The 26,663-nt window shown below is 34.1% G+C and overlaps 1 protein-coding gene across 7 annotated transcripts in view; it reads left to right on the top strand.

Annotated features, from left to right (window-relative positions):
* The window catches only part of FER (FER tyrosine kinase), a 434,937-nt gene that overhangs the window by 195,375 nt on the left and 212,899 nt on the right, over positions 1-26,663 (top strand). For 6 of the 7 annotated variants that reach the window (XM_061189501.1, XM_061189497.1, XM_061189498.1 and 3 more), the window contains 2 exons: positions 1,808-1,900; positions 19,440-19,643. In XM_061189501.1, the coding sequence (XP_061045484.1) occupies positions 1,808-1,900; positions 19,440-19,643 (297 nt within the window). The remainder of the gene's footprint in view (positions 1-1,807; positions 1,901-19,439; positions 19,644-26,663) is intronic. The other variant, XM_061189502.1, reaches the window with a different exon arrangement.

Consider the following 26,663-nt stretch of genomic DNA (forward strand, 5'->3'; position numbering starts at 1 on the left):
GTTGAACTCCATTCTGTTATACTATAAATTTCCTTAGCATTGTTATTTTAAGACAAAATCTTAATCATTCAAATGTTCCTTTTGCACATTTAGTTTCCAATTTCATTATTTCAAAATATGAAAATGCTTGACTTAGCAAGGGGGCTTTCTTTTAATAAATGTTCTTAATATGCAGGCATCAAAGAAAAAAAGACAGCATGACAAACTAGGTTACTAGGCAGTGAATACTTCTAAAATGATTTCTCTTCAGTCAGAACCCAATTGCTAAAATAAATCCTTTAGAAACTGTTTTATACTTAAATTGTATACCGTGATGGGATGGGAATAGAAACTGTGTGTCCTTCATTCTCTCCAGCAAATCAATATCTGCAAAAGACTAAGTTATATGTTTATTTATAAATGCATTCCTTTTATGAAGGACATATTGATATTTGAAGTATTTCATTTATATTATAGAGTTATCAACAGTTTAGAATTTTTTTCAGGAGACAATCTTCTCTAGCGTTACAATTTCCCTGTAGTTATTTCTCACAAAATCCCTCCAAATTTCATGGCTGCTTTGCATAAGTAGTCCCAAAGATATTTGGCACTCAGCCTGGAGTTTGAGCATGAATGTTATCTTTTTCTTGAATCTTATTGCCTACTGGCTTGAATAAGTATCTGACTGTTCCTACAGGGCCAAATAATCACTTTCATTGTTCCTTCTAAGAATGTTATTAGATTGAGTTTATTTACGGAAGTCTGTAAGAAATAATATATGGTTATTTCTTCAACAAGCTATTATTAACAAAAAAGTGTTCCATTGTTACCTTTCACTCTCCTTAGTTCATCCTTCCATTGGGGAACAAGTTCTGAGGGCACCCTCAGGCAGGATATAACTAATTGTCCTAAGGGGAGTAACTCTGGTTGCCAGCCTGATGCAGTGGAGCTCTTCTATGAAAGTTTCATCAATGATCAATGCAATGCAAATGATTGGGGAGTTGAACAATGGTCACAAATTTTTTGAGATGAAGATTTTTATCTAGTCCAGTGTCCTCCTGTTTACTGATATGGAAACTTAAGAGCCAGAATAGTTAAGTGATTTGCCCAGACTTAAACACTTTTTCCCTTCTGACATCAAGAACCTTATTGTTTCTACCTTAGTGCCTCCTTTAAGAGCCTTGCTTTGAGAACTGTTGTGTGCTTTTTGGTTAAAGTTGTTCATTTGTAATTTACCGTGGCATCTAAATAGACTGTCATTTGGAAGAGCTGGGGTGTTTGGGATTTTTTTAAAATCTATTTCTAGTGCTTGAGAAATCTTCTGAAATAAAAACATTTGGGAAGGTGAAAACTGTTAAAAAGGTATAGCCAAGATGTGGAGAATGGAAGAGTGGGGAGTAAGGCATATACAGCAGTTGTTTTGTAATTAAATTTATGAAGAATATGTCACAACTACAGTACTATCTGAAATTTTCTGTTAGACTGGTTCCTTCTAGTTTGTGTCTTTTTTTTTCCTCTGAGCGCTAATATTTGGTTTTCTGTGTGTTTCCTTAGCATTTCTTGTTTTCTCTCATCTCATGAATTTCTATTTCTTTCTTATTTTTCCCCAAATCATGACATTTATTGAGGGACCAGGAAAATAAAATGCTATAGAGTTCATATGCGTTTGGTTATTTTTAATTCTTCATGTTAGGAAGCTTACATTTTATTTACTTGGAAGACAGAGTGGATGGACATAAGCTGTGGATAAATATCTAAATACCTAGCATAACTGTGTATATACTAGATAGTTTACTACTGCTGAAGGCTTCTTTCTTAATCTCTCCAGGAAAGAAAAGAGAGGCTATCCAAATTTGAGTCTATTCGTCATTCAATTGCTGGAATCATTAGGTCTCCAAAGTCTGCACTGGGCTCTTCAACAGTAAGTAGGATGAACTCTGTGTGCTACTGAAAATAGTCATTGTCTACCTTCTTTCTGACATACCAATGAATATAATATGTAAACTTGTATTTATGAACGGAAAGGTAAGTACACAATTTAACTTTTTGTGGGCATATGAGTCTGTGTACATATGTGTATATTAAAACCCCTAGTAACAGTGATGTAGGCAGGAAAGAAAGAAACTTGTATTGTAGATTTTCTGTACTACATATAAGTAGTTACAGGGAGTATTTTATGTACTTTGGGGCTTTATTAGAAGAAAAATATAAACAAATTTCTTTTACAGTGAAACATGTTTTTATAATAGGGATTATTATATATGTATTTTTAAAATGTATCAGTTTATATGTATGTTCATATCTTTAAGAACATTTTAATTAGATAATTGAAGTCCGTTTGAAATTTGGGCTAGGCACATCGCAGTAATGCATAGAATATTAATTACCCCTAGTAATAGCAGCTATAGGCAAGCAAGATAAAAAATATTCTTATCTCATTTATATATAAAATTATAAAGTATTTTTCTTACTTCATGACCTATAAAACTAAATTATCAAACTTTTTATTCTAGCCATGCCTCATTCACAGTAGAGCCTTATAATAATATTTTATTGAATGATGGTTAAAACAATATTCAGTACAAATTAATTACATGCTTTTCCCATCTTGTGAAGTTTCTACAGAATAATATCTTAATATCATTTCTTATTCTTTAAAAGTTCAGCTAAGACAATGTGACCTCCTCTTATTTAGGAAAAAAAAGTGTTTCCTAACCTTAGATTAGTTAAATGTCCATTCACATTTTGGATTTATTTGCTCTAATTCCTTTTTAATATAAAACACATGTTCCCATATTTATTCCACTCAGGCAACAATCTTTTATGTACAATTGCGGCAAAGTGTCAAGTATTTTAATTAACAAAAAAGCAGAAAATTATATTTTTGTATAAAAGAGATAGATTTTAACCTTTGATGCTGCCACTGTCACTTCCAATATGCTGAAGTGTTCTATGGGAGTAGAACTAATGCAGACCATCTCATGTGGCATTAAATAGCAAGTGAAAATAAAAATAATTATGGGCAAGAGCTACATGATAGAGTAAGTCTCTTTCAAATCTTATCTCCTACTTTTGTTTTCTTAAATTTACAACTTTACAGATAAATAGTAGTTCATAGGACTTGGTTTATTATGATTTGACAGTCAAAATAAAGTATAGGAGACTTGATTAAGAGTTTATAAGAAGTTTCAGAGACTCTATGAAGAGAGTCTTTTGATAACTTTTATTAGAAGAAAAAAGAAAAACAGTTCTTAAAAGGAAATATTTAAAAACAGTTTTTTAAAAAAGAAAAACAAATGTAGTTCTTGAAAAGAAATGTTCAAGCACCTCAGTGAACCGTTTATGAAATTATTTAACATTAAAATGAGTCAGTGAAACACAGGGCATAATTAAGTTGTCATTAACTCACCTTTATTTCACTTAGGTCAGAGGTCTTTGTGCCAGCACCTAATAGCTGACTTGTGAAAGGTGTCCCCCACCATTTTTTCTTTCTGTGTGCTGTTAAAGATCAAGCTTGACTTGAGTAAAACGTCTGAAATACTTGAGAGCCAAGGCTCATTATAAACTCAAGGTTTCCTTTAGTTTTATTCTTAGATGGAAATGTAGGAGAGTGGAATTTAGAGCTTAAAAAGTTTAGCTAGTGACAGAAAAATAAGAATTCTATGATTGTGGGAATGGGGTACCATTTCCCATGTTTGTTTTTTTCCCCACAACTTGGGCTGCCTGAGAACCTTGTGCCCTCAAGACAGGTGCCTAGGAGTGCGCAGTGGCTCTGAGACTTCATGCTGCCTACATTACTTTGAAGTTCATTGTTATGGAAAGTTCAGCTTTTGGCTCTAGGCAGAGCCTGTTTTGATAAATCAGGGTTGATCCGAGGACGAGAGAGGTTTTTTCTTTCAAGACACACTGATTTACATCTAAAATTTAAAAAATCCTATTTGTTCATTAAGATGAAGTTGTACAGAGTTGGCACTCCTAAAAGTGTGTCAGGTATAGTATGTACAATCTTCATAATTAATTGGTATAAACCGTAACTTTTTAAATATCTGAAAGTATTTGCATATTGTTTTCTCAACTTAAAAGTAAAATTATTATAAGTAATTTTACTTAATAAAATTCTTAAGTAATTTTACTGAAGAATAAAATTACTTTATTCTTCAGTAAAATTACTAAATTGACAGTGATTGATATAGGTTAAAATTTGGTGTTTACAAACTGCTTTTACCTGAAATGAAGTGCCTTTCCCACAAAACATGTGCCTCATTCAGATATACATTTTTAATAAATTTATCAACATCCTTGAAGCTATGAAATGGCCATTTCATTTAAGAATATGTTCCCTCTGTAACTGAGAATTCTAGGGAACGGTCACTTCCTCCCCCAGTTGATCACATTTTATCTTCATGATTACGGCAATCATTATCTCCATCAGTTAAGTGCCCTTTGATATTGCCTGATTTATTCAGAAATCTCATGAACTAAAAAGATTGAGATAGTCTGTAGTTTATGATGCTGTGGTACACTATGAATAAAGGTACAGAACTATTTCTGTAAGGTGTTAGATATCCTATTTATTTGAAGATTTTCCCCTCGACTACAGAGGTAACTGAGGTTTTAAGTCTTACTGCGAACGTGAAGGTTTCAGGTATTAAGTATGATAAACTAAGATGGATAAAATTTAGAGGCTCCTTAATTGTAATTTAAAATTTTTTTCTGACATAATTTAGTATTTTTTGGAGTATTCTAGTTTGGTAAAGGTAACATAGAGGAAGGAAAATTTTTAATTGCTATAAATGATTTTTTTCTTCATAAAAAAAATTTTTTAAAAACCCTGCAAAATGGCAGACTTATGCCTATTTAAATTATTTTATTGTGATATACTTCATGCAACACAAAAATCAGCATTTCAAAATGTACACGCAGTGGTTTTAGTATATTCATTATGTTGTGCAACCATCACCACTATAGAATTCCTGAACCTTTCAATCTCCGCAATAAGCAGCTGCATTTCTGTTAGCAATTAGTCTTAATTCCCCCCCTTTTCAATTTTCTGGTAATCACTCATCTATTTTTGATCCCTATGGATTTGCCTATTCTGGACATTTCACATAAAAAGAGTCACACAGTATGTGACCTTTTTTGTCTAGTTTCTTTCAACTTAGTGTAATGTTTTCAAGGTTCATCCATGTTGTAGCATGTATCAATACTTCATTCCTTTTTATGACTGAATAATGTTCCCTTGTATGGATTTATCATATATTGTTTACCCATTCATCAGCTGATGGACATTTGGGTTGTTCCACCTTTGGCTATTATGAATAATGCTACAATGAACATTCACATGCAAGTTTTTAAGTGAATGTATGTTTTCAGTTCTTTCAGTTATATACCAAGGAATTGCTGGGTCGTGTGGTAATTCTATGTTTAAGTTTTTGAGGAACTGCCAAACTGTTTTCCACAGTGGTTGCAACATTTTGCATTCCCACCAGCAATGTATATAATGCATGAGTCTTCCAATTTCTCTACAGTCTCAACACTTGTTATTTTTTCCTTTTTTAAAAATTGTAGGCATCCTAGTAAATATGAAGTGGTATCTCATTGTAGTTTTATTTGCATTTTCCTGATGACTAATGATGTTGAGCATCTTTTAATGTGATTATTGGTCACTTGCATATGTTCTTCAGAGATGTGACTATTCATATCCTTTGCACACGTTTTAATTGGTGGTTTATTTTCATTGTTGAGTTATGAGTTCTTTATATATTCAGGATACAAGCCCCTTATCAGATACATAATTTGAAAAAAATTTTTCTCATTTTGTGAATTGTCTTTTCACTTTCTTGGTAATGTTCTTTGACACACAAAAGTTTTAAATTTTGACAAAGTCCAATTTATCTAATTTTCTTTCATTTCACATGCTTTTGGTGTTGTATCTAAAAAACCATTGACTAATGCAAGGTCATGCCAACTTTCACCTGTGTTTCCTTCTAGAGTTTTATAGTTTTAGCTTTTACATGTAGGTCTTTGATCCATTACAAGTTAATAGCTGTGTATGGTGTGAGGTAGACATCCAAATTCATTATTTTTCTGTGTGGAAGCATGTTTAATTTAAAATCTTAAAAAAGCAGCAACTATGAAATCACTGTGTCTTTACTCAAATAAACATATAAAAATTGGAACTATAGAGCATAATTTTAGATAAAATAAAACAGTTAATTGCATTATACATAGGGAAATGAATTAATCATGATAATATTCCCATTGAACTTGTCATAGCTACTTATTTTACCATTTTTTACAGTGTGACTAAAATGTAGAGCTATCTGTGAAGACAGTCTAATGGAACACTTTGATCAACAGTGTTGCTAGAAGGAAGAATGTTAGATAATTAGCTTTAGATGAATTTGGCTTTAACCGAATACAGTATCTGATGGTAGATGTTTAATATTTACTGTTATGATCAGCCCCAAGCATGTTTTCTTTTTTTTTCCACTGTACTAAAAGAGTTAAATAACCTATCCATGGTACCTCCAGGTACTGAGGTCTGCTCCACATCCAACATCTTTCCATGCTTCAGGAGGTTATAAATTTGCATTGAGGACTGTTTCTCCTAGACTGCTTCTGAAGTCAAGGACAGAGGTGTTAGACAGAATTCATTGTATAATCTGAAAGCCTACTGGCAATCATGAGGGTCCATTTCCATTGAAAATCTTTCAAACCACAATATATTTGATGAGATCTGTTCTAGTCATGTCAAGAATACTGCCCTTTCTCCAGAGCCATTGCTTTACTGCAGAATTTTTGTTATAAGTGGCTGAGCAACAGTTTGTTCCATCTTACAGCTCCTTGTGAGTACTAGTTGTTCACTGATCTGTGGAGTACAGAACACCCTTATAACAGTAGCACTCTTTGAAAAATGTTCTTTAAAACCAGAATAAAGCACATTTTGGTCCAGATAATTGTTCTTTAGATGTCAGAAGAATTATTAAATTATTCTTCTGTCTCTTAAAAATTAATATTTTTCTGGATTCTATTGACATATAGATTATTTTAATTTTTGAATTACTTTGCATTTGAATTTAGAAAATTAAAATACTGAAAAATAAAGATGTGCATCCATTATATATAATAATGTAGTAAATAAGATTTGCTTTTTTGCTTCTATTTAGAAAATTAGCAAACTATCATTTAGCTGTGTTTAAGTTGTATATCAGTTATCATGTTGGTATTGTAACGCTTGGCTTCCACCATTGGCATAGGGCAATATAGTTATTTTCATTCATAACATAATAAACTGCTTATATTTTTTAGTGTTTTCCTTCGTGTCTAGCAGAACAACCTTGTACTTCCTCTGACAAGGCGTGTTGTTAAGTTCAGCTTAAATATTATGTATTTTAAACCTTGGTTGTCTTCCTTTATTCTGAAGGTCTTAGTATTTATTTATTTATTTATTTAGCCCAGACACTCAGATGTAGAAAAATGAGAAACAAGGGAAAATAAAAATTAAATTTCTTACATCATATCACTGACATAAATACACTGAATTCTCCAATATAGTTAGCCATGTTTAGGAAAACTAAATATTATTCTCAGAGTTGCAAGTTTTGAATCACTAGTATTATCATACATAATTTTCAAGAAGAGCTTATCAGGATTTATTTTCTATAATTTCATTATATAGAGAGTAAATCTCTTCTTTTATGTGTTTGCTCAAATGCTTAAAACAACCCAGATCATGTCAGAACGATGCTATATTCTATATAAGCAATCCCAACTTGATGATAAATGTTTAAATTTACTGAGCTATGATTTCATACTGACTCATTAGAATGATCTGGTAATAGTTTTAGTTGAGATGTGTAGTATAACATTGTCACTGACTACAGTTAATGGACTAAAATGTTATTGTTGATACTGTGGCACATTTTGTATGTAATATTGCATGAACTTAAGGTAAGGATATTTGATACTGAAAAAATAAAGCTGTAGAAGAAATTGCAGTGATATGATGGGATGAGGGAGAATAAATGAGAGTCACAAGCACAATTGGAAAAAGTAAATGGATAAAAATGATAAAGAAGAAAAAAGAATGATTACGAATAAAGAGAAGATGAGTAAGGGAACTAAAGAAGCAGGCGAAAAAAAGAGTAAAGTGAGGGGAAATCAGAAGGTAGTGGAGGAAGCAGAAGTGTGAGACCAAAAATGAATGACTTTTAAGAAAATATATTTTGCTAGAGATAGGGTCTCTTGTTAGAGATCCAAGAAGGTGCATAAAAAGGCAACCGGGAGCGGGGGGAGACCTTCAAGATGGCGGAAGAGTAAGACGTGGAGATCACCTTCCTCCCCACAAATACATCAGAAATACATCTACATGTGGAACAACTCCTACAGAACACCTACTGAACGCTGGCAGAAGACCTCAGACGTCCCAAAAGGCAAGAAACACCCTACGTACCTGGGTAGGGCAAAAGAAAAAAGAAGAAACAAAGACAAAAGAATAGGGATGGGACCTGCACCAGTGGGAGGGAGCTGTGAAGGAGGAAAGGTTTCCACACACTAGGAAGCCCCGTCGCGGGCGGAGACTGCAGGTGTCAGAGAGGGGAAGCTTCGGAGCCACGGAGGAGAGCGCAGCAACAGTGGTGCGGAGGGCAAAGCAGAGAGCTTCCCGCACAGAGGATCGGCGCCGACCAGCACTTACCACCCCAAGAGGCTTGTCTGCTCACCTGCCGGGGCGGGCGGGGGCTGGGAGCTGAGGCTCGGGCTTCAGAGGTCAGATCCCAGGGAGATGACGGGGGGTGGCCGCGTGAACACAGCCTGAAGGGGGCTAGTGCGCCACAGCTAGCTGGGAGGGAGTCCGGGAAATAGTCTGGAACTGCCTAAGAGGCAAGAGACCATTGTTTCTGGGTGCTCCAGGAAAGGGGATTCAGAGCACAGCATAAACGAGCTCCAGAGACGGGCGCAAGCCGCGGCTATCAGCGCGGACCCCAGAGACGGGCATGAGATGCTAAGGCTGCTGCTGCCTCCACCAAGAAGCCTGTGTGCGAGCACAGGTCACTATCCACACCTCCCCTCTTGGGAGGTTGTGCAGCCCGCCACTGCCAGGGTCTCATGATCCAGGGACAACTTCCCTGGGAGAACGCATGGCGCGCCTCAGGCTGGTGCAACATCACACTGGCCTCTGCCGCCGCAGGCTCGCCCAGCACTCCATACCCCTCCCTCCCCCTGGCCTGAGTGAGCCAGAGCCCCCGAATCAGCTGCTTCTTTAACCCCGTCTGGTCTGAGCGAAGAACAGATGCCCTTAGGCGATCTACACGCAGAGGCGGGGCCAAATCCAAAGCTGAACCCCAGGAGCTGTGCGAACAAAGAAGAGAAAGGGAAATCTCTCCCAGCAGCCTCAGGAGCAGTGGAATAAATCTCCACAATCAACTTGATGAACCCTGCATCTGTGGAATACCTGAATAGACAACGAATCATCCCAAATTGAGGAGGTGGACTTTGGGAGCAACGATATATATATATTTTTCCTTTTTCTCTTTTTGTGAGTGTGTATGTGTATGCTTCTGTGTGTGATGTTGTCTGTATAGCTTTGCTTTTACCATTTGTCCTAGGGTTCTGTCTGTCCGTTTTTTGTTTTTCTTTTTTGAATTACTTTAAAACTTTTTATTTTTAATATTTTTTATTTTAATAACTATATTTTATTTTATTGTTTCTTCCTTTCTTTTTTTCCTCCCTTTTCTTCTGAGCCGTGTGGCTGACAGGATCTTGGTGCTCTGGCCAGGTGTCAGGCCTGTGCCTCTGAGGTGGGAGAGCCGAGTTCAGGACATTGGTCCACCAGAGACCTCCTGGCTCCACGTAATATCAAATGGCGAAAGCTCTCCCAGAGATCTCCATCTCAACGCTAAGACCCAGCTCCACTCAACGACCAGCAGGCTACAGTGCTGGACACCCTATACCAAACAACTAGCAAGACAGGAGCACAACCCCACCCATTAGCAGAGAGGCTGCTTAAAATCATAGTAAGGTCACAGACACCCCAAAAATACACCACCGGATGCGGACCTGCCCACCAGAAAGACAAGATCCAGCCTCATCCACCAGAACACAGGCACTAGTCCCCTCCACCAGGAAACCTACACAACCCACTGAACCAACCTTAGCTACTGGGGGCCGACAGCAAAAACAACAGGAACTACGAACCTACAGCCTGCAAAAAGGAGACCCCAAACAGAGTAAGTTAAGCAAAATGAGAAGACAGAGAAACACACAACAGACGAAGGAGGAAGGTAAAAACCCACCAGACCAAACAAATGAAGAGGAAATAGGCAGTCTACCTGAAAAAGAATTCAGAGTAATGATAATAAAGATGATCCAGAATCTTGGAAATAGAATGGAGAAAATACAAGAAACGTTCAATAAAGACCTATAAGAACTAAAGAGCAAACAATGATGAACAACACAATAAATGAAATTAAAAATTCTCTAGAAGGGATCAATAGCAGAATAACTGAGGTAGAAGAATGGTTAAGTGACCTGGAAGATAAAATAGTGGAAATAACTACTACAGAGCAGAATAAAGAGAAAAGAATGAAAAGAATTGAGGACAGTCTCAGAGACCTCTGGGACAACATTTAACGCAACAACATTTGAATTATAGGGGTCCCAGAAAAAGAAGAGAAAAAGAAAGGGACTGAGAAAATATTTGAAGAGATTATAGTTGAAAACTTCCCTGATATGGGAAAGGAAATAATTAATCAAGTCCAGGAAGCACAGAGAGTCCCATACAGGATAAATCCAAGGAGAAACATGCCAAGACACATATTAATCAAACTATCAGAAATTAAATACAAAGAAAAAATATTAAAAGCAGCAAGGGAAAAACAACAACATACAAGGGAATCCTCATAAGGTTAACAGCTGATCTTTCAGCAGAAACTCTGCAAGCCAGAAGGGAGTGGCAGGACATATTTAAAGTGGTGAAAGGGAAGAACCTGCAACCAAGATTACTCTAGCCAGCAAGGATCTCATTCAGATTCGACGGAGAAATTAAAACCTTTACAGACAAGCAAAAGCTAAGAGAATTCAGCACCACCAAACCAGCTTTACAGCAAATGCTAAAGGAACTTCTCTAGGCAGGAAACACAAGAGAAGGAAAAGACCTACAATAACAAACCCAAAACAATTAAGAAAATAGTAATAGGAACATACATATCAATAATTACCTTAAATGTAAATGGATTAAATGCTCCAACCAAAAGGCATAGACTGGCTGAATGGATACAAAAACAAGACCTGTATATATGCTGTCTACAGGAGATCCACTTCAGACCTAGAGACACATACAGACTGAAAGTGAGGGGCTTGAAGAAGATATTCCATGCAAATGGAAATCAAAAGAAAGCTGAAGTAGCGATTCTCATATCAGACAAAATAGATTTTAAAATAAAGACTATTACAAGAGACAAGTACACTACATAATGATCAAGGGATCGATCCAAGAAGAAGATATAACAATTGTAAATATTTATGCAGCCAACATAGGAGCACCTCAATACATAAGGCAAACACTAACAGCCATAAAAGGGGAAATCAACAGTAACACAATCATAGTCGAGGACTTTAACACCCCGCTTTCACCAATGGACAGATCATCTAAAATGAAAATAAATAAGGAAATACAAGCTTTAAATGACACATTAAACAAGATGATCTTAATTGATATTTATAGGACATTCCATCCAAAAACAACAGAATACACTTTCTTCTCAAGTGCTCATGGAACTTTCTCCAGGATAGATCATATCTTGGGTCACAAATCAAGCCTTGGTAAATTTGAGAAAATTGAAATCATATCAAGTATCTTTTCTGACCACAACGCTATGAGACTAGATATTGATTACAGGAAAAAAATCTGTAAAAAATACAAACACATGGAGGCTAAACAATATACTACTTAATAACCAAGAGATCACTGAAGAAATCAAAGAGGAAATGAAAAAATACCTAGAAACAATTGACAATGAAAACATGACGACCCAAAACCTATGGGATACAGCAAAAGCAGTTCTAAGAGGGAAGTTTATAGCAATACAGTCCTACCTCAAGAAACAAGAAACATGAAACATCTCAAATAAACAACCTAACCTTACACCTAACGCAATTAGAGAAAGAAGAACAAAATAACCCCAAAGTTAGCAGAAGGAAAGAAATCATAAAGATCAGATCAGAAATAAATGAACAGGAAATGAAGGAAACAATAGAAAAGTCAATAAAACTAAAAGCTGGTCGTTTGAGAAGATAAACAAAATTGATAAACCATTAGCCAGACTCATGAAGAAAAAAAGGGAGAAGACTCAAATCAGTAGAATTAGAAATGAAAACGAAGAAGTAACAACTGACACTGCAGAAATAGAAAGAATCATGAGAGATTACTACAAGCAACTCTATGCCAATAAAATGGACAACCTGGAAGAAATGGATAAATTCTTAGAAATGCACAACCTTCCAAGACTGAACCAGGAGGAAATAGAAAATATGAACAGACCAATCACAAGCACTGAAATTGAGACTGTGCTTAAAAATCTTCTAATAAACAAAAGCCCAGGACCAGATGGCTTCACAGGCAAATTCTATCAAACATTTAGAGAAGAGCTAACACCTGTCCTTCTCAAACTCTTCCAAAATATAGCAGAGGGAGGAACACTCCCAAACTCATTCTATGAGGTCACCATCACCCTGATACCAAAACCAGACAAAGGTGTCACAAAGAAAGAAAATTACAGGTCAATATCACTGATGAACATAGACGCAAAAATCCTCAACAAAATACTAGCAAACAGAATCCAACAGCACAGTAAAAGGATCATACACCATGATCAAGTGGGGTTTATCCCAGGAATGCAAGGAGTCTTCAATATACGCAAATCAATCAATGTGATACACCATATTAACAAATTGAAGGAGAAAAACCATATGATCATCTCAATAGATGCAGAGAAAGCTTTCGAAAAAATTCAACAGCCATTTATGATAAAAACTTTCCAGAAAGTAGGCATAGAGGGAACTTACTTCAACATAATAAAGGCCATATATGACAAACCCACAGCCAACATTGTTCTCAATGGTGAAAAACTGAAACCATTGCCACTAATATCAGGAGCAAGACAAGGTTGCCCACTCTCACTGCTATTATTCAACATAGTTTTGGACGTTTTAGCCACAGCAATCAGAGAAGGAAAAGAAATAAAAGGAATCCAAATCAGAAAAGAAGAAGTAAAGCTATCACTGTTTGCTGATGACATGATACTATACATAGAGAATCCTAAAGATGCAACCAGAAAACTACTAGAGCTAATCAGTGAATATGGTAAAGTAGCAGGATACTAAATTAATGCACAGAAATCTCTTGCATTCCTATACACTAAGGATGAAAAATCTGAAAGAGAAATTAAGGAAACATTCCCATTTACCACTGCAACAAAAAGAATAAAATACCTAGGAATAAACCTACCTGAGGAGACAAAAGACCTGTATGCAGAAAACTGTTAGACACTGATGAAAGAAATTAAAGATGATACAAACAGATGGAGAGATATAGCATGTTCTTGGATTGGAAGAATAAACATTGTGAAAATGACTATACTACCCAAAGCAATCTGCAGATTCAATGCAATCCCTATCAAAGTACCAATGGCATTTTTCACAGAACTAGAACAAAAAATTGCCCAATTTGTATGGAAACACAAAAGACCCTGAATAGCCAAAGAAATCTTGAGAAAGAAAAATGGAGCTGGAGGAATCAGTCTCCCTGACTTCAGACTATTACAAAGCTACAGTAATCAAGACAGTATGGTACTGACACAAAAACAGAAATATAGATCAATGGAACAGGATAGTAAGCCCAGAGATAAACCCATGCACATATGGTCACCTTATCTTTGATAAAGGCAGCAAGAATATACAATGGAGAAAAGACAGCCTCTTCAATAAATGGTGCTGGGAAAACTGGACAGCTACATGTAAAAGAATGAAATTAGAACACTCCCTGACACCATACACAAAAATAAACTCAAAATGGATTAAAGACCTAAATGTAAGGCCAGACACTATCTAACTCTTAGAGGAAAACATAGGCAGAACACTCTATGACATAAATCACAGCAAGATCCTATTTGACCCACCTCCTAGAGAAATGGAAATAAAACCAAAAATAAATGAGACCTAATGAAACTTAAAAGGTTTTGCACAGCAAAGGAAACCATAAACAAGATGAAAAAGACAACCCTTAGAATGGCAGAAAATATTTGCAAACGAAGCAACAGACCAAGGATTAATCTCCAAAATTTACAAGCAGCTCATGCAGTTCAATATCAAAAAAACAAACAACCCAATCCAAAAATGGGCAGAACACCTAAATAGACATTTCTCCAAAGAAGATATACAGATTGCCAACAAACACATGAAAAAATGCTCAATATCTTTAATCATTAGAGAAATGCACATCAAAACTACAATGAGGTATCACCTCACACCAGTCAGAATGGCCATCGTCAAAAAATGTACAAACAATAAATGCTGGAAAGGATGTGGAGAAAAGGGAACCCTCTTGCACTGTTGGTGGGAATGTAAATTGATACAGCCACTATGCAGAACAGTATCGAGGTTCCTTAAAATACTAAAAATAGAACTACCATCTGACCCAGCAATCCCATTACTGGGCATATACCCTGAGAAAACCATAATTCAAAAAGAGTCACGTACCACAGTATTCATTGCAGCTCTATTTACAGTAGCCAGGACATGGAAGCATTGTAAGTGTCCATCAACAGATGAATGGATAAAGAAGATGTGGCACATATATACAATGGAATATTACTCAGCCATAAAAAGAAACGAAATTGAGTTATTTGTAGTGAGGTGGATGGACCTAGAGTCTGTCATACAGAGTGAAGTAAGTCAGAAAGAGAAAAACAAATACCATATGCTAACACATATATATGTAATCTAAAAGAAAAAAATGGTTCTGAAGGACCTAGGGGGAGGACAGGAATAAAGATGCAGACGTAAAGAATGGCCTTGAGGATTGGGGAGGGGGAAGGGTAAGCTGGGACGAAGTGAGCGAGTGTCATGGACTTATATATACTACCAAATGTAAAATAGATAGCTAGTGGGGAGCAGCCGCATAGCACAGGGAGATCAGCTCTGTGCTTTGTGACCACCTAGAGGGGTGGGATAGGGAGGGTGTGAGGCAGTCGCAAGAGCAAGGAGATATGGGGATATATGTATATGTATAGCTGATTCACTTTGTTATAAAGCAGAAACTAACACACCATTGTAAAGCAATTCTACTCCAATAAAGATGTTATTGAAAAAAAATAAGCAATCAGGGAAATAGAAAGCAGTGGAAGTAAGGTAATATTTGAGTTTGGCCTAGGTGTGTATCTTTTTAAATAAAGTTTTGGGGAAAATTGTATAAGAATGTGAATTTGTTCAGCATATAATTCTGCCTAGTCATTATGATAGACCATAGTTATATTATTAGCTAAAGACTGAACAAACTCAAATTTTCAAAAAGTACAAAAAATTGTTAATTAAGAAATTTGCGCATAAGAATTTTGTTGCTAGTTTCATAGTGGAAAGTGAACATTAGGTAAAGTATATTTATAATAAAAATAACTAAGCTATCAGTGTATGAAAACAATGATCAGTTCTACTTTATTGCTAAAAAAAAATAGAATTCGTCAATTTACATATAGGCCTTAGTGCCTGTTAAGGATGGAACCATTGTTTTACATCCTGTTTGTCTAGCCTGAAGGCAAACAATCATGAAGATCAAATATCCCAAATAGTCTTTGTTTTTCATTATTTTAATAATTAACTCATTCAATGCATTCAAAACATAACTGTTTAGAAATTTGAAAAAAAGTGGCAGGAAGAGCATTATTATTCATGTTTTCATTTTATGTTATGCATTTGTTCAACTATCAAACTCTAATTGGTATAAAATACATTTTTTCTACCTATAGTTACATTGCCCTTTCAGTGAAAGTAGCTTTTAGTACCATCAGGCAGATTCCTTTTCAACAGGCCAATATTTCCCACTCTTTGCAAGTGTTTGGTGCTTCTCTTACTTCTACTTATATGACATTTGATTCTTAATCTCCCCGTAAAATTTCCCAGTGATATATAGCTTTAAAATTAAAGGGGTCATTATGGAATTTTTGAGAAATGTTTAAAATCCTGTGAGTTACTTGTAGTCACCATAGTATATTATTATACTAGATCTGAAATAATTCATTACTTAGATTATTAAATTAATAACTAAATTTATATAAGAATATTAAAGAATTAAATTCACTTTTATGGTTATTAAAAATTCATAAAAACTTTTATGTTAGTGTTGAAGTTTTATTTAGCTTGTTGAAGCTCATTGAGAGGTTTACTTGTATATTTTCCATGCTGTTATATTTTAGTTTTTTTTTTTTAATGGTTTCTTATTTGGGTGCTTAATTTGAGCAAGATTCAGACTTTGATTTTTGTTTTTAAACACTTTTGTCTCTGCCTCTCAAAAAGGATCTCATCTTGTGCTCAAATGTTTGAGATAAAAGCATACAAATCTTCATTGAATTCTTGGGAATTAGCCTGAACTAGGCTAAGAAAAAAAAATAGCCTCTTATTCTTAAGTCAAGAAAAAAATATTTTCATTTTCTTGTGCCGACTCCTCACTGCATCTTCATTTAAACCAATCTTTTTATTTCACTAAGCTCAGTATGTTTTTGCTGGAATATTCTTTAAGAATAAGGCCCAGGGAAAATAACTAAACAGCTAGCCTAGTCAATCAGAAAAGCTTGTCTTATTAAGTATAACTTGTTAACTGTATTGGATTACTATACATTTTAAAAAGGAGACTTCCCCTTCCCCATATCTTTGGCAAAAATTTTAGATAACTTAATGACAAGGAAAAATCTTTCCCCACTTAGGCTTAGAAAGCTGTGATATTTGAAGTAAAAAGTTTCATTTCATTTTTGATGTAATTATGAAGGCTTTTGGGATGCTGGGATTTTGTTGCTGGTACATCCTGCATTCTATCACTGTCAAGTTTGCAAAATTGTATTGGAATTTAATTGAAATCATATTAATTAAAACGTTCCTTCCAATGTTTCCAGGGAAGTCCCTGAAAGGCCTGGTAGAACCAGGCAGGGGATAAGTACAACCTTTCCCTGTGTATGCCTGTCACACATGTACACACACACACACACTCATAGTGAGTTCAGCCTACATTTCGTAACAGTATTGTCTAGGAGCCGGAAGCAGAAGATCTCTATAAGTTTCCCTTCCTACCCAAAAGAAACTAATAAACCCAGAGGACTGACGTGTAATCCCTATGAAATAGCAATATAAGTTCCTTCCTATTTACTTCTCTTTTTTAAACAAAGAAACAAACATAGATGGTTTTTTTTCCCCCAAATGTATTCCTCACCTTCAAATCCTTAAATGAATTTCTCAGTGTTAGCTCACCTTTTGTATTTCAAATGCCCTTCTGACTTAATGAATTCTCCAGGCTCTTCATTCTCACAATTCTAAATAAATCAAAATTTGGGAGGATAGGTTGAATAGGACAAGAAATCAAGCATATGATATCCTTGTTTGTGATGCTTTTCTATTATGTAGACCTTTTTTGAGAGATAATAATAAAAAAGTTTTTTGCCAAGAGGTGACATTGAATTTCTTATTTTATTGATTTTTTTTCCCTCTGGAAAAAAGCAATAAAACACTTTGCCATTGGTGAGACTTGGAAATATTTGTATAACAGTAAAAATTTTAGTATTTTCTGTATTGAAATGCACTGTAACAAAATTTTGGAGAAGAAATATTTAATCATTTTGACCACCTACTTTAAGAATTATAAACTATTAGTATCAGTATACACAAAAAGTTAATTTTGTGTGGATTATGCATTTGTTTTTAAAAATAATACTTTTTTAATCTCATAGTTGTGGCTAGTTCTTTATATAATTTACTTTTTAAACCCATTTTTGGGAACACAATTTAAAATTTCTTTGAAATATAGTATTTATCATAATTAGTACTAAAAGAAAAAGGCTTATTTAGCTTATAAACGATTTCCATGTATAGTCACATCATGTATGCAATTAAAGAATTAAAGAATATCATAGTGGTAGAAGTAGAAATCAGACTGTGGACTCTTTGAAAAAGTCTGATTGGGACTTCTCAAGGTTCTTTTTTTAAATCAGTCGGATGGGTTTTGGATAATATAAAATGGAACTTTGACCAGTAAGTTTTAAGCCTCTTCATGTGGTACAAAACAATGCAGGCTCTCTTCAAAACTAGTTCTCATTTACCAGAAAGGTACTGTATTTTATCCCTATGTAGAGTTCATAATATCAACCTGAAAAACCTGATTGACGTGTGAATATTTGTCTTTCATTTATTGTTAATTCTGATTTTTCCGATTTATGAATTACTTTCTCGTGAGGCATTGTGCATATTATATTTTGAGAACCTTAAGGGTTAGTGCATATGATTATACCTTACCCATAAAGTACTCTTATCGCCTGGGGCAATTTAGTTTCTGTGGGTAATAAATATAAGCAAACAAAAAACTTTTTACTTGCAACCAGAAAATGTGTGATTTCATCTATTATTAATTTGAAACATTTCAACGAAACATAACTAGCTCTTAGTTATCTCTATTTGTTGTTAGCACTTGGCCTCCTAAAATAACAGATAATTTGCTTTCCTGCTGTGCTCATGACTTATATTCCTCCCTTGTTTTTGCCATATGTTTGTAATTGAACATTGGTGGTTTCAATGGAGCTATTTCACCTAAGGCTTTGTCTGCCATTGCTGTACAGGATCAGGACCAGCCATGTGGCAGAGGTAATGGTTAAGGAAGTCAGGGGAATAAGGATAAGAATGAGAAGGCACAGCAACAGAGCACCATCAAATGACGACTTAGCGCTCCTGGGACCCATGACGGGGACAGTCCACAGCCCATGTGATTAAGAGTTAATTCCATAAAAAGATATAACTCAACTTTTAAAATGAAGTTATTTTATGATAAATTTCTCTGATCATACTCTCTTTTCATCATAATTCTCTGATTGAAAAATTTTAAATATATGGATTTATTTTATGACATGGTGAATAAGACTGTAAGTGCCAACTCTAAATGTTGATGTTTTGTGTACCTATGTATGATAGATAGAAAAAACAAATAACCTTCAAGTATTTAAGGATATGTATTTGTACTAACCTTCAGCACCAGTGCTCTAGGACGTATTTTCTTTAAAAATTATGAAAATTTCAGATTCATCATATAACTTTTAATTGGTTAATTAAAAGGAAGAACATAGGTAAGAAGTATTTATAATTGCTGTTAGCTTTACCAGGAAAAAATTGCTATTTTCTCTAATTTAGTTTTTTTTCAATATTTGCTCAAGTTCTGTGATACGATCCCCATAATTGAGAAGCCTCTGGCAGAACAGGATTGGTACCATGGTGCAATTCCCAGAATAGAAGCGCAAGATCTGTTAAAACAACAAGGAGACTTCTTGGTGCGAGAGAGTCATGGGAAACCTGGTGAATATGTCCTTTCTGTATTTTCTGATGGACAAAGGAGACACTTTATCATACAATTTGTTGATGTACGTTTCCAATTTAGTTTATATGTATATTTTGATATAGTTAATTGAGGTATAATTGTAATAAATGATGAATAATTTGTGATAAATGCCTGTAACACTAACTTTAGCACTTAATTTTTCTTTTTTCTGAATTCCGTAAGTAGAGTGCTCTAAAATTCACTAAAATGTTAACCTTTTTAAGGAAATACATATTTTAAAATATAAAGTTAAGAATAGTTGTTACAATTTACATTAAATTTAAATGCATAAATATTTAATGTTTTAAGTTAACTTTGAACATTAAAGATCCTTTGTATTAAAAATAAAAAGAAATAATGTGATTATCATAATTTTTTTTAGAGAAACTTAATTATGAATTTTATGCTCTTGAAACCAGCCCTTGAAATTGCTCAAAAATGTTACCATGAGAGATTTTTTTTTTTTTTTTAATTATGGCTGTCCCTTTTTATTTATTTATTTATTTATTTATTTATTTATTTATTTGGCTGTGTTGGGTCTTCGTTTCTGTGCGAGGGCTTTCTCGAGTTGCGGTGAGCGGGGGCCACTCTTCATCGCGGTGCGCGGGCCTCTCACTATCGCGGCCTCTCTTGTTGCGGAGCACAGGCTCCAGATGCGCAGGCTCAGTAGTTGTGGCTCACGGGCTCAGTTGCTCCGCGGCATGTGGGATCCTCCCGGACCAGGGCCCGAACCCGTGTCCCCTGCATTGGCAGGCAGACTCTCAACCACTGCGCCACCAGGGAAGCCCCCACCATGAGAGATTTTTAAGAAATATTTTATTAAATAGTAATAATGAAATACCTTAATGAATGGGACAGTGATAGTTGAATTGTTTTTATGATTCTTTGAGGATTAAGGGTTTTTTTCCACTTATGTATAAGCTATTATTTGTTGGCATTAATGAACAATAAATAGAAATCGAAGAAAAATTTTTAAAATGATCTGGGCATATTGCTTGTTCTAATACTGATTTATTTATTGAAGTTTAAGTATTGTAAACTTATTTGTTACATTCTTTATTAAGCACTCAACAGATGAAGAGTGATCTCAAAATTTTGTTTAACTTTACCCACTGAGAAATTTTTAATATTTTTGGCATAGGAAGGAATTGATGCCTGTATTTGTCATTTTTTACCCCATCATATCAAATGGCATGCATTTTCAAGCTGGCTGTCTGTAGGATTTCAGTTTATGTCCAGGCACTAGAGTGATGCTAAGTACCGTACAAGAAGATTGGACCATTATCATTAGATGAGCTTCAGAGGGTTTTAGGAACATATATGTTCAAGTTCATATATAGTTCACATATATATAAGTTCATCTAGTGATAATATATATTGCATATTATATTATCTATATACTATATAGATATAATTCTGAGGTGAAATTCACATACCATAAAAGTAACCATTTAAAAGTTGCATTTAGTATAATCACATCTAGGGATTATATTTAAATGAAAATAGATGCTGTTCAGATGGGTTAAAATAAGTATATTAAAGTATATATTATAATTTTCATACTACTTGTTAATTTTGCATAGTATTCAGACCTCAACTTGATAATTATATTTGCCTACTCTTATACATCCAACCTACTGTTTCTAATAATATGTCATCCCTTACTTTCTTTAAATTTGTATGTGCCTTTAAATTATGGATGTAGATAACCTTCCTTATTACACCCAGTGACCATGTTGGCAATATTTATAAAATTGTATGAGAATTGTAGAAGGAAAGATGGTAGATAAACTATAAACAACAACTTATATGAATGTTTCCTTCTATTTTCTAAGCTCTAAAAGTTACTCTTTGAAATATGTCATACATTAAATAAGACTGAAATATTTCCCTTATTACCTCTTGTAGTTTAAAATGTAACTGTAGGAATTTAACTTAGTATTTTTAGAAACAAAATGGAAAGGGTCCACTTGCAAATTATCACTTGTCTTTAATATTGCCATTTTGTTTTAAGTAAATAAAGTGAACAGCATAATATATTCTAAAAATAAGATATTGTTACAAGTTCACATTTAAAGATTTTATTCGGCTTCCTCTGTCATTGAAATTTTGCGAAGATCTCTCTTAAAGAAGAGAGTACTTGTATTTCTGTAAATGCCTCAGGTTTTCCACTGCCTAATTTTATTTAATTTGCCCTCATTTTATAATGTTGAGTTCTTCAATCAGTTAAAAAATAAGAGTTTTAAGGTGAAATCGACTGTTTGGGGAAATTTTAATTCTTTTTCTTCTTGTGCAGGTGAATCTTGCTTGATCTAAAATTATCCCATTTCCTTCCTCATACACCTGTTGTCTGGAAGGGGTTTATAAATGGGGGAAGTCATTACCAGATATTTAATGATTGCCTATTATATTCCAATCAATGAATTTATAATCCATTAGTAGATTATAAAAGCTGTACATAAATGTGGGGCCAGGTGTCCTAAGTGAGGAAGACATAAAGAAATATAGGATTCTGTGGAAAAAAAGTCAAATAGTAATCAATGAAAACTTGAGTTTCAGGCCCAGATCTGTACTTTACAAGCTTTGGTTTGGGAAGTAATTGGGGGTAATAGCTGATATACTGATTGTGAGAGTCAAACAGTGAATATATTCTTTGTAATGTGTGAAGTGCTATGCAGATCATTAGGCATTTTTACCATTGTTTGAACACTTTATTTAGAAAAACATACAAATGTACTTTGTACGAAATATAAGTGTAATTGGAAAAGTTAAAAATTTTCTTTTTGGTTCCTATTGAGATTTATTTGTGAAATTTAAATAGTAATGAAAGTATTGTTTTAGAATTTAAGTTTGAGGTATTCATTGATCACAAATAACGTTATTTTTAGCAACATTATCTCTGTCAACTAGAGTCTAGTTTGGCAGTTATTTTGAAGCTTTATTTTTGTATGCATATCACAGTTATTTTTTTAACATGGTGTGAAACTCTGCATGCTGTGAACATTATGACTGATCAAGATGGATGCAGATACTTTAGATTTTTACATTTTTTACTACTCCAGCAGAGAATATCTGTTGTTTTAGCTAGTTCAAGCAAGGAAAACTGTACTTTTTTTTGGACACTAATTACATTAATTTCATAAAGCCAGATATATTAAGCATAGCTAAGTATCTGAATCTCAGTGTAATTCTAGTGTTATTTACTGACTTATTCCATAGTTACTAACCTGTTTATGGTGCTTGATGTAAAGCCACAGTTAGAGTTTGTACCTAAAACTGTTTATCTTTTGTCATAAATATTGACAGATTTTCATAGAGATTCAAATAGCATTGTTTCATTTGATAAGTTAGTATATAATCAAATCCTTGCTTTTGTATAAGATAAACAAAAAGAAGTGATGAAACAAAGTACTTCAGAAAAAAACTTTTTGTGCTATTATTAATAGGAAAATACCAATTCATATTTCTCTAATTTTATTTATCTGACACATATTTGCTAAAAACACATTTTGGCAGAGTATCATGTTATGCAGTGTAGGGAGGTGAAACTGAAAATGTATGGCCTACTGCTCGGTGAGCTTAAGACCTGGTAGGTGAGACATTAGTAGAATTCATGAACAGAGAAACATTAAAGATGCAGATTTAAGGATAATTGAGCCAAACATTTGAATTAACATCTGGTGATGAATTGAAAAATCACAACATAGTAAATATTTTAAAATAAAACCTGGGGGAACGTCCTCTACGTAATGGCATATCATCCTTTTTTATTTCTTCATTCATTTCAATCAAAAAATACTAATTGAGCAAGTATTCTATAGAGTCCAGGGATACGGGCCAATAAAACAAAAATAGCACAGAAGTGGAGGCTGTGAGTAGTTACTATGTGAAATTGGGTAGCTCAGTGTATTGTATCATCGGTTCATTCAACAGATATCTATTGGATGTCTATCATGTGCTGAGTTTCACTTTAAAGTGATGGATGTAGTCTCTGAATGTACCAGACAGGTTTACTTTGTGTTTTTTGCCACAGTCTCTAGGCTCTTTGAACTACCTTTTAAATTCATACTGTGGATCTTAAGAAAGACTAAGTGAAAGTGTATACAGACCCAAAACTTGTTTGTATGACAATTCCAAGCTTGTGTTCTTATCCTTGTACACTTCAGATTATTTTAACTGTTTTACTCCAACCATTCAAAGATTCAAGAGAAGGCAATACGTTCCTTGAAGTTAAAATGAATCAGCATAAGATATCATTTTCTGTGCCCCAGACACACAATTAGGGACTTAGGAGACTTCGTTCTTAACAATAAAGCAAAGCCATTCCAAAACCTTATTAATTAGTTTCCAGGAAATACTAATTGAGTGAGTACTTTTAAGACCCAGAGATATAATGGTGGAGCTTATACAGTCTAGTGGGGAGGCTCACAGTCATTCGTAAATCACACACAATATATGTAGTTATAAACTCTATTAAGTGCTGTAAAGATACATAGTGCTATGAACACTTTTAACTGGAAAACTTAAGGAAGTTACGTTTGAGACAACCATCTGAAGAATGAATAAAAGTTAACTAGGAGAAGCCTTACCAAAATCTTATTAATTTTATTCCTCAGATTCCCGAACAATCCTTCCTGTTTACTGGTTTAACTAGTAATATAACTAGTCAATGTGCTTTTTTTATTTGAGAAAGCTAAAATTTATGTTTTACATTTTTATTGTTGGGTACTACCCAAAAAAGGAGTGTTCTAGCCTTTTGTTTTTATTCAGCTTATTCATCTTGGCCTCTTTCAGAAATGATTTTCCCTCTTTCCTTTTTGTTTTTTTCTTATGCGTGCTTATCCTTGATGGTTTTTCAGGAGATCTACTCAGGCATAATATTTCAAATTACACATTCATTGAATCCCCTTCTCATTTTTGTGTGCTTATTCTGTTCTGTCTGACTTCCTTGCATAATAATAGTCCTCTGGCAATATGTGTAGCATCAAAATCTGATTCTACTTTTTATTGTTTTTCATCTATATGCATGATTGATTCTTAAGTAGCACAGTGATAAATCAGGAATGAATTCTAGATATAGTGAATGTTTTAAAAACAAAAATAATGCATACTCTTAGTAAAAATTCAGAAATATGTATCATGGAACATGTGCTTCACAGTTAATACCCCCTTACGGGCTCACTGTATATTCTTTGAGATCTTAAAAATATATTTTAATTATGTGCAACTATGTAATTCTTATTTTACAAAGATTGATTCGTAGCATATTTTTTATTTATACTTCTTATTTTTTAATGATATATTACCTGGTTTTTAAAAATGTAATACAAATGACTATCAACAAAATGATCTTTGTAGGAATTTGTAGAAATTTATTTTTTACTACTATTTTTTATTGCTTCTTTTGGAATTCACAGAAGAGATCGTTAGTAGCTCCAAAGAGAAATCTCTTATTTGAAAGTTAATATGGATTCTCTCTGTCACATTATTAGTAAAGCCATGTAGAAAAACTTTAAAAAGAATTCTCTATATGTGAACCCAACCTCAGGTCATCTGAGCTATAAGAAATTTATACAAATTTGTACAAAGTCAAATGTAATATTCAGAATTTTGAATGTATCAAGAAACAAGTCCTCAACATTTTTGGTGAATGTATTCTTTTCTTTTTAATTGTAGTACAGTTGACTTCTAATATTACATTTGTTCCAGGTGTACATAATAGTAATTTGATACTTATGTACACTACAAAATGATCACCATGATAAGTCATTACCATCTGTCACTATACAAAGTTATTACAATATTATTGACTATATTCCCTATCCTGTACAATACATCCTCATGACTTATTTGTTGTATAGCTAGAAATATGTACCTCTTAATCTCCCTTACCTATTTCTTTCATCCCTCTACCCTCTTCCCCTCTGGCAACCACCAATTTCTTCTCTGTATCTATGAGTCTGTTTCTATTTTGTTATGTTTGTTTGTTTTGTTTTTTAGATTCCACATATAATATTTGTCTTTCTCTGACTTATTTCACTTAGCATGATACCCTCTAAGTCCATCCATGTTGTCGCAAATGGCAAGGTTTCATTCTTTTTTATGGCTGAGTAATATTGTATTGTGTGTGTATCTTGTTTTTTATCCATTCTTCTTTACCCTTTCATCTATTGATGGACACTTAGGTCTCTTCCATATCTTGGTTATTGTAAATAATGCTGTAGTAAACATAGGGGTGCATGTATCTTTTCTAATTAGTGTTTTTATTTTCTTCAGAAAAATACCAAGAAGTGGAATTGCTGGATCATATGATAGTTCTCTTTTTAGTTTTTTGAGGAAACGCCAAACTTTTTTCCATAGTGGCTGCACCAATTTACATTCCCACCAACAGTGCATGAGGGTTCCATGAATGTATAATTCTTGACCTTAGTTGCTTAGGTGAACTTTATAAGCAAACAGCCATAGCATCATTTTTAGATTCATTACATTATCTTCATCTTTAAGGAAGTGAGTTAATTGGTTTTGCACTGTGTTAGGACTCAGAACTTCACTGATGTCAGAGGAATTGTTTTAAACAAATACTTGCTAGGAATCAGTTTCTCATTTTAGCCCTTGAAGGAAGTACTGCTGCTTGTATTACTCACTGTATTAGTTCATCATGATTACTGCGTCAATGGCAGAAAACTACCTTTAGATTAAAAACTAGATATGTTCTTAAGAAAGGGAAACTGAAAATTCCTATTATTTTATTCTCTATTTCTCTAGTTATAAGGGGTATATTAGAAATTTATGTAAGGCCTTATGACACTAGTGGCTGATTTAAAAATTTCATTCTGTGTGAACTTCATCTCATTACTTTCTTTTTATTAAACATTCTACAGGGGCATCTTGAGTTTGTGTGAGTGTGTGAAATTTCCAGTATTCATTTCTATGTTAAGTTGTCTTACTTTAACTTTATAGTCATTTTATATGCATTGCATTTCATTTATTTCACACACGTTTATTTATCCAGGCAATATATGCCAAGCACTGTTCTTGACCAGAGGGATACTCTGATGAACAA

Source organism: Eubalaena glacialis, chromosome 4 (assembly GCF_028564815.1).
Source record: "Eubalaena glacialis isolate mEubGla1 chromosome 4, mEubGla1.1.hap2.+ XY, whole genome shotgun sequence".
Classification (NCBI taxonomy): domain Eukaryota; kingdom Metazoa; phylum Chordata; class Mammalia; order Artiodactyla; family Balaenidae; genus Eubalaena; species Eubalaena glacialis.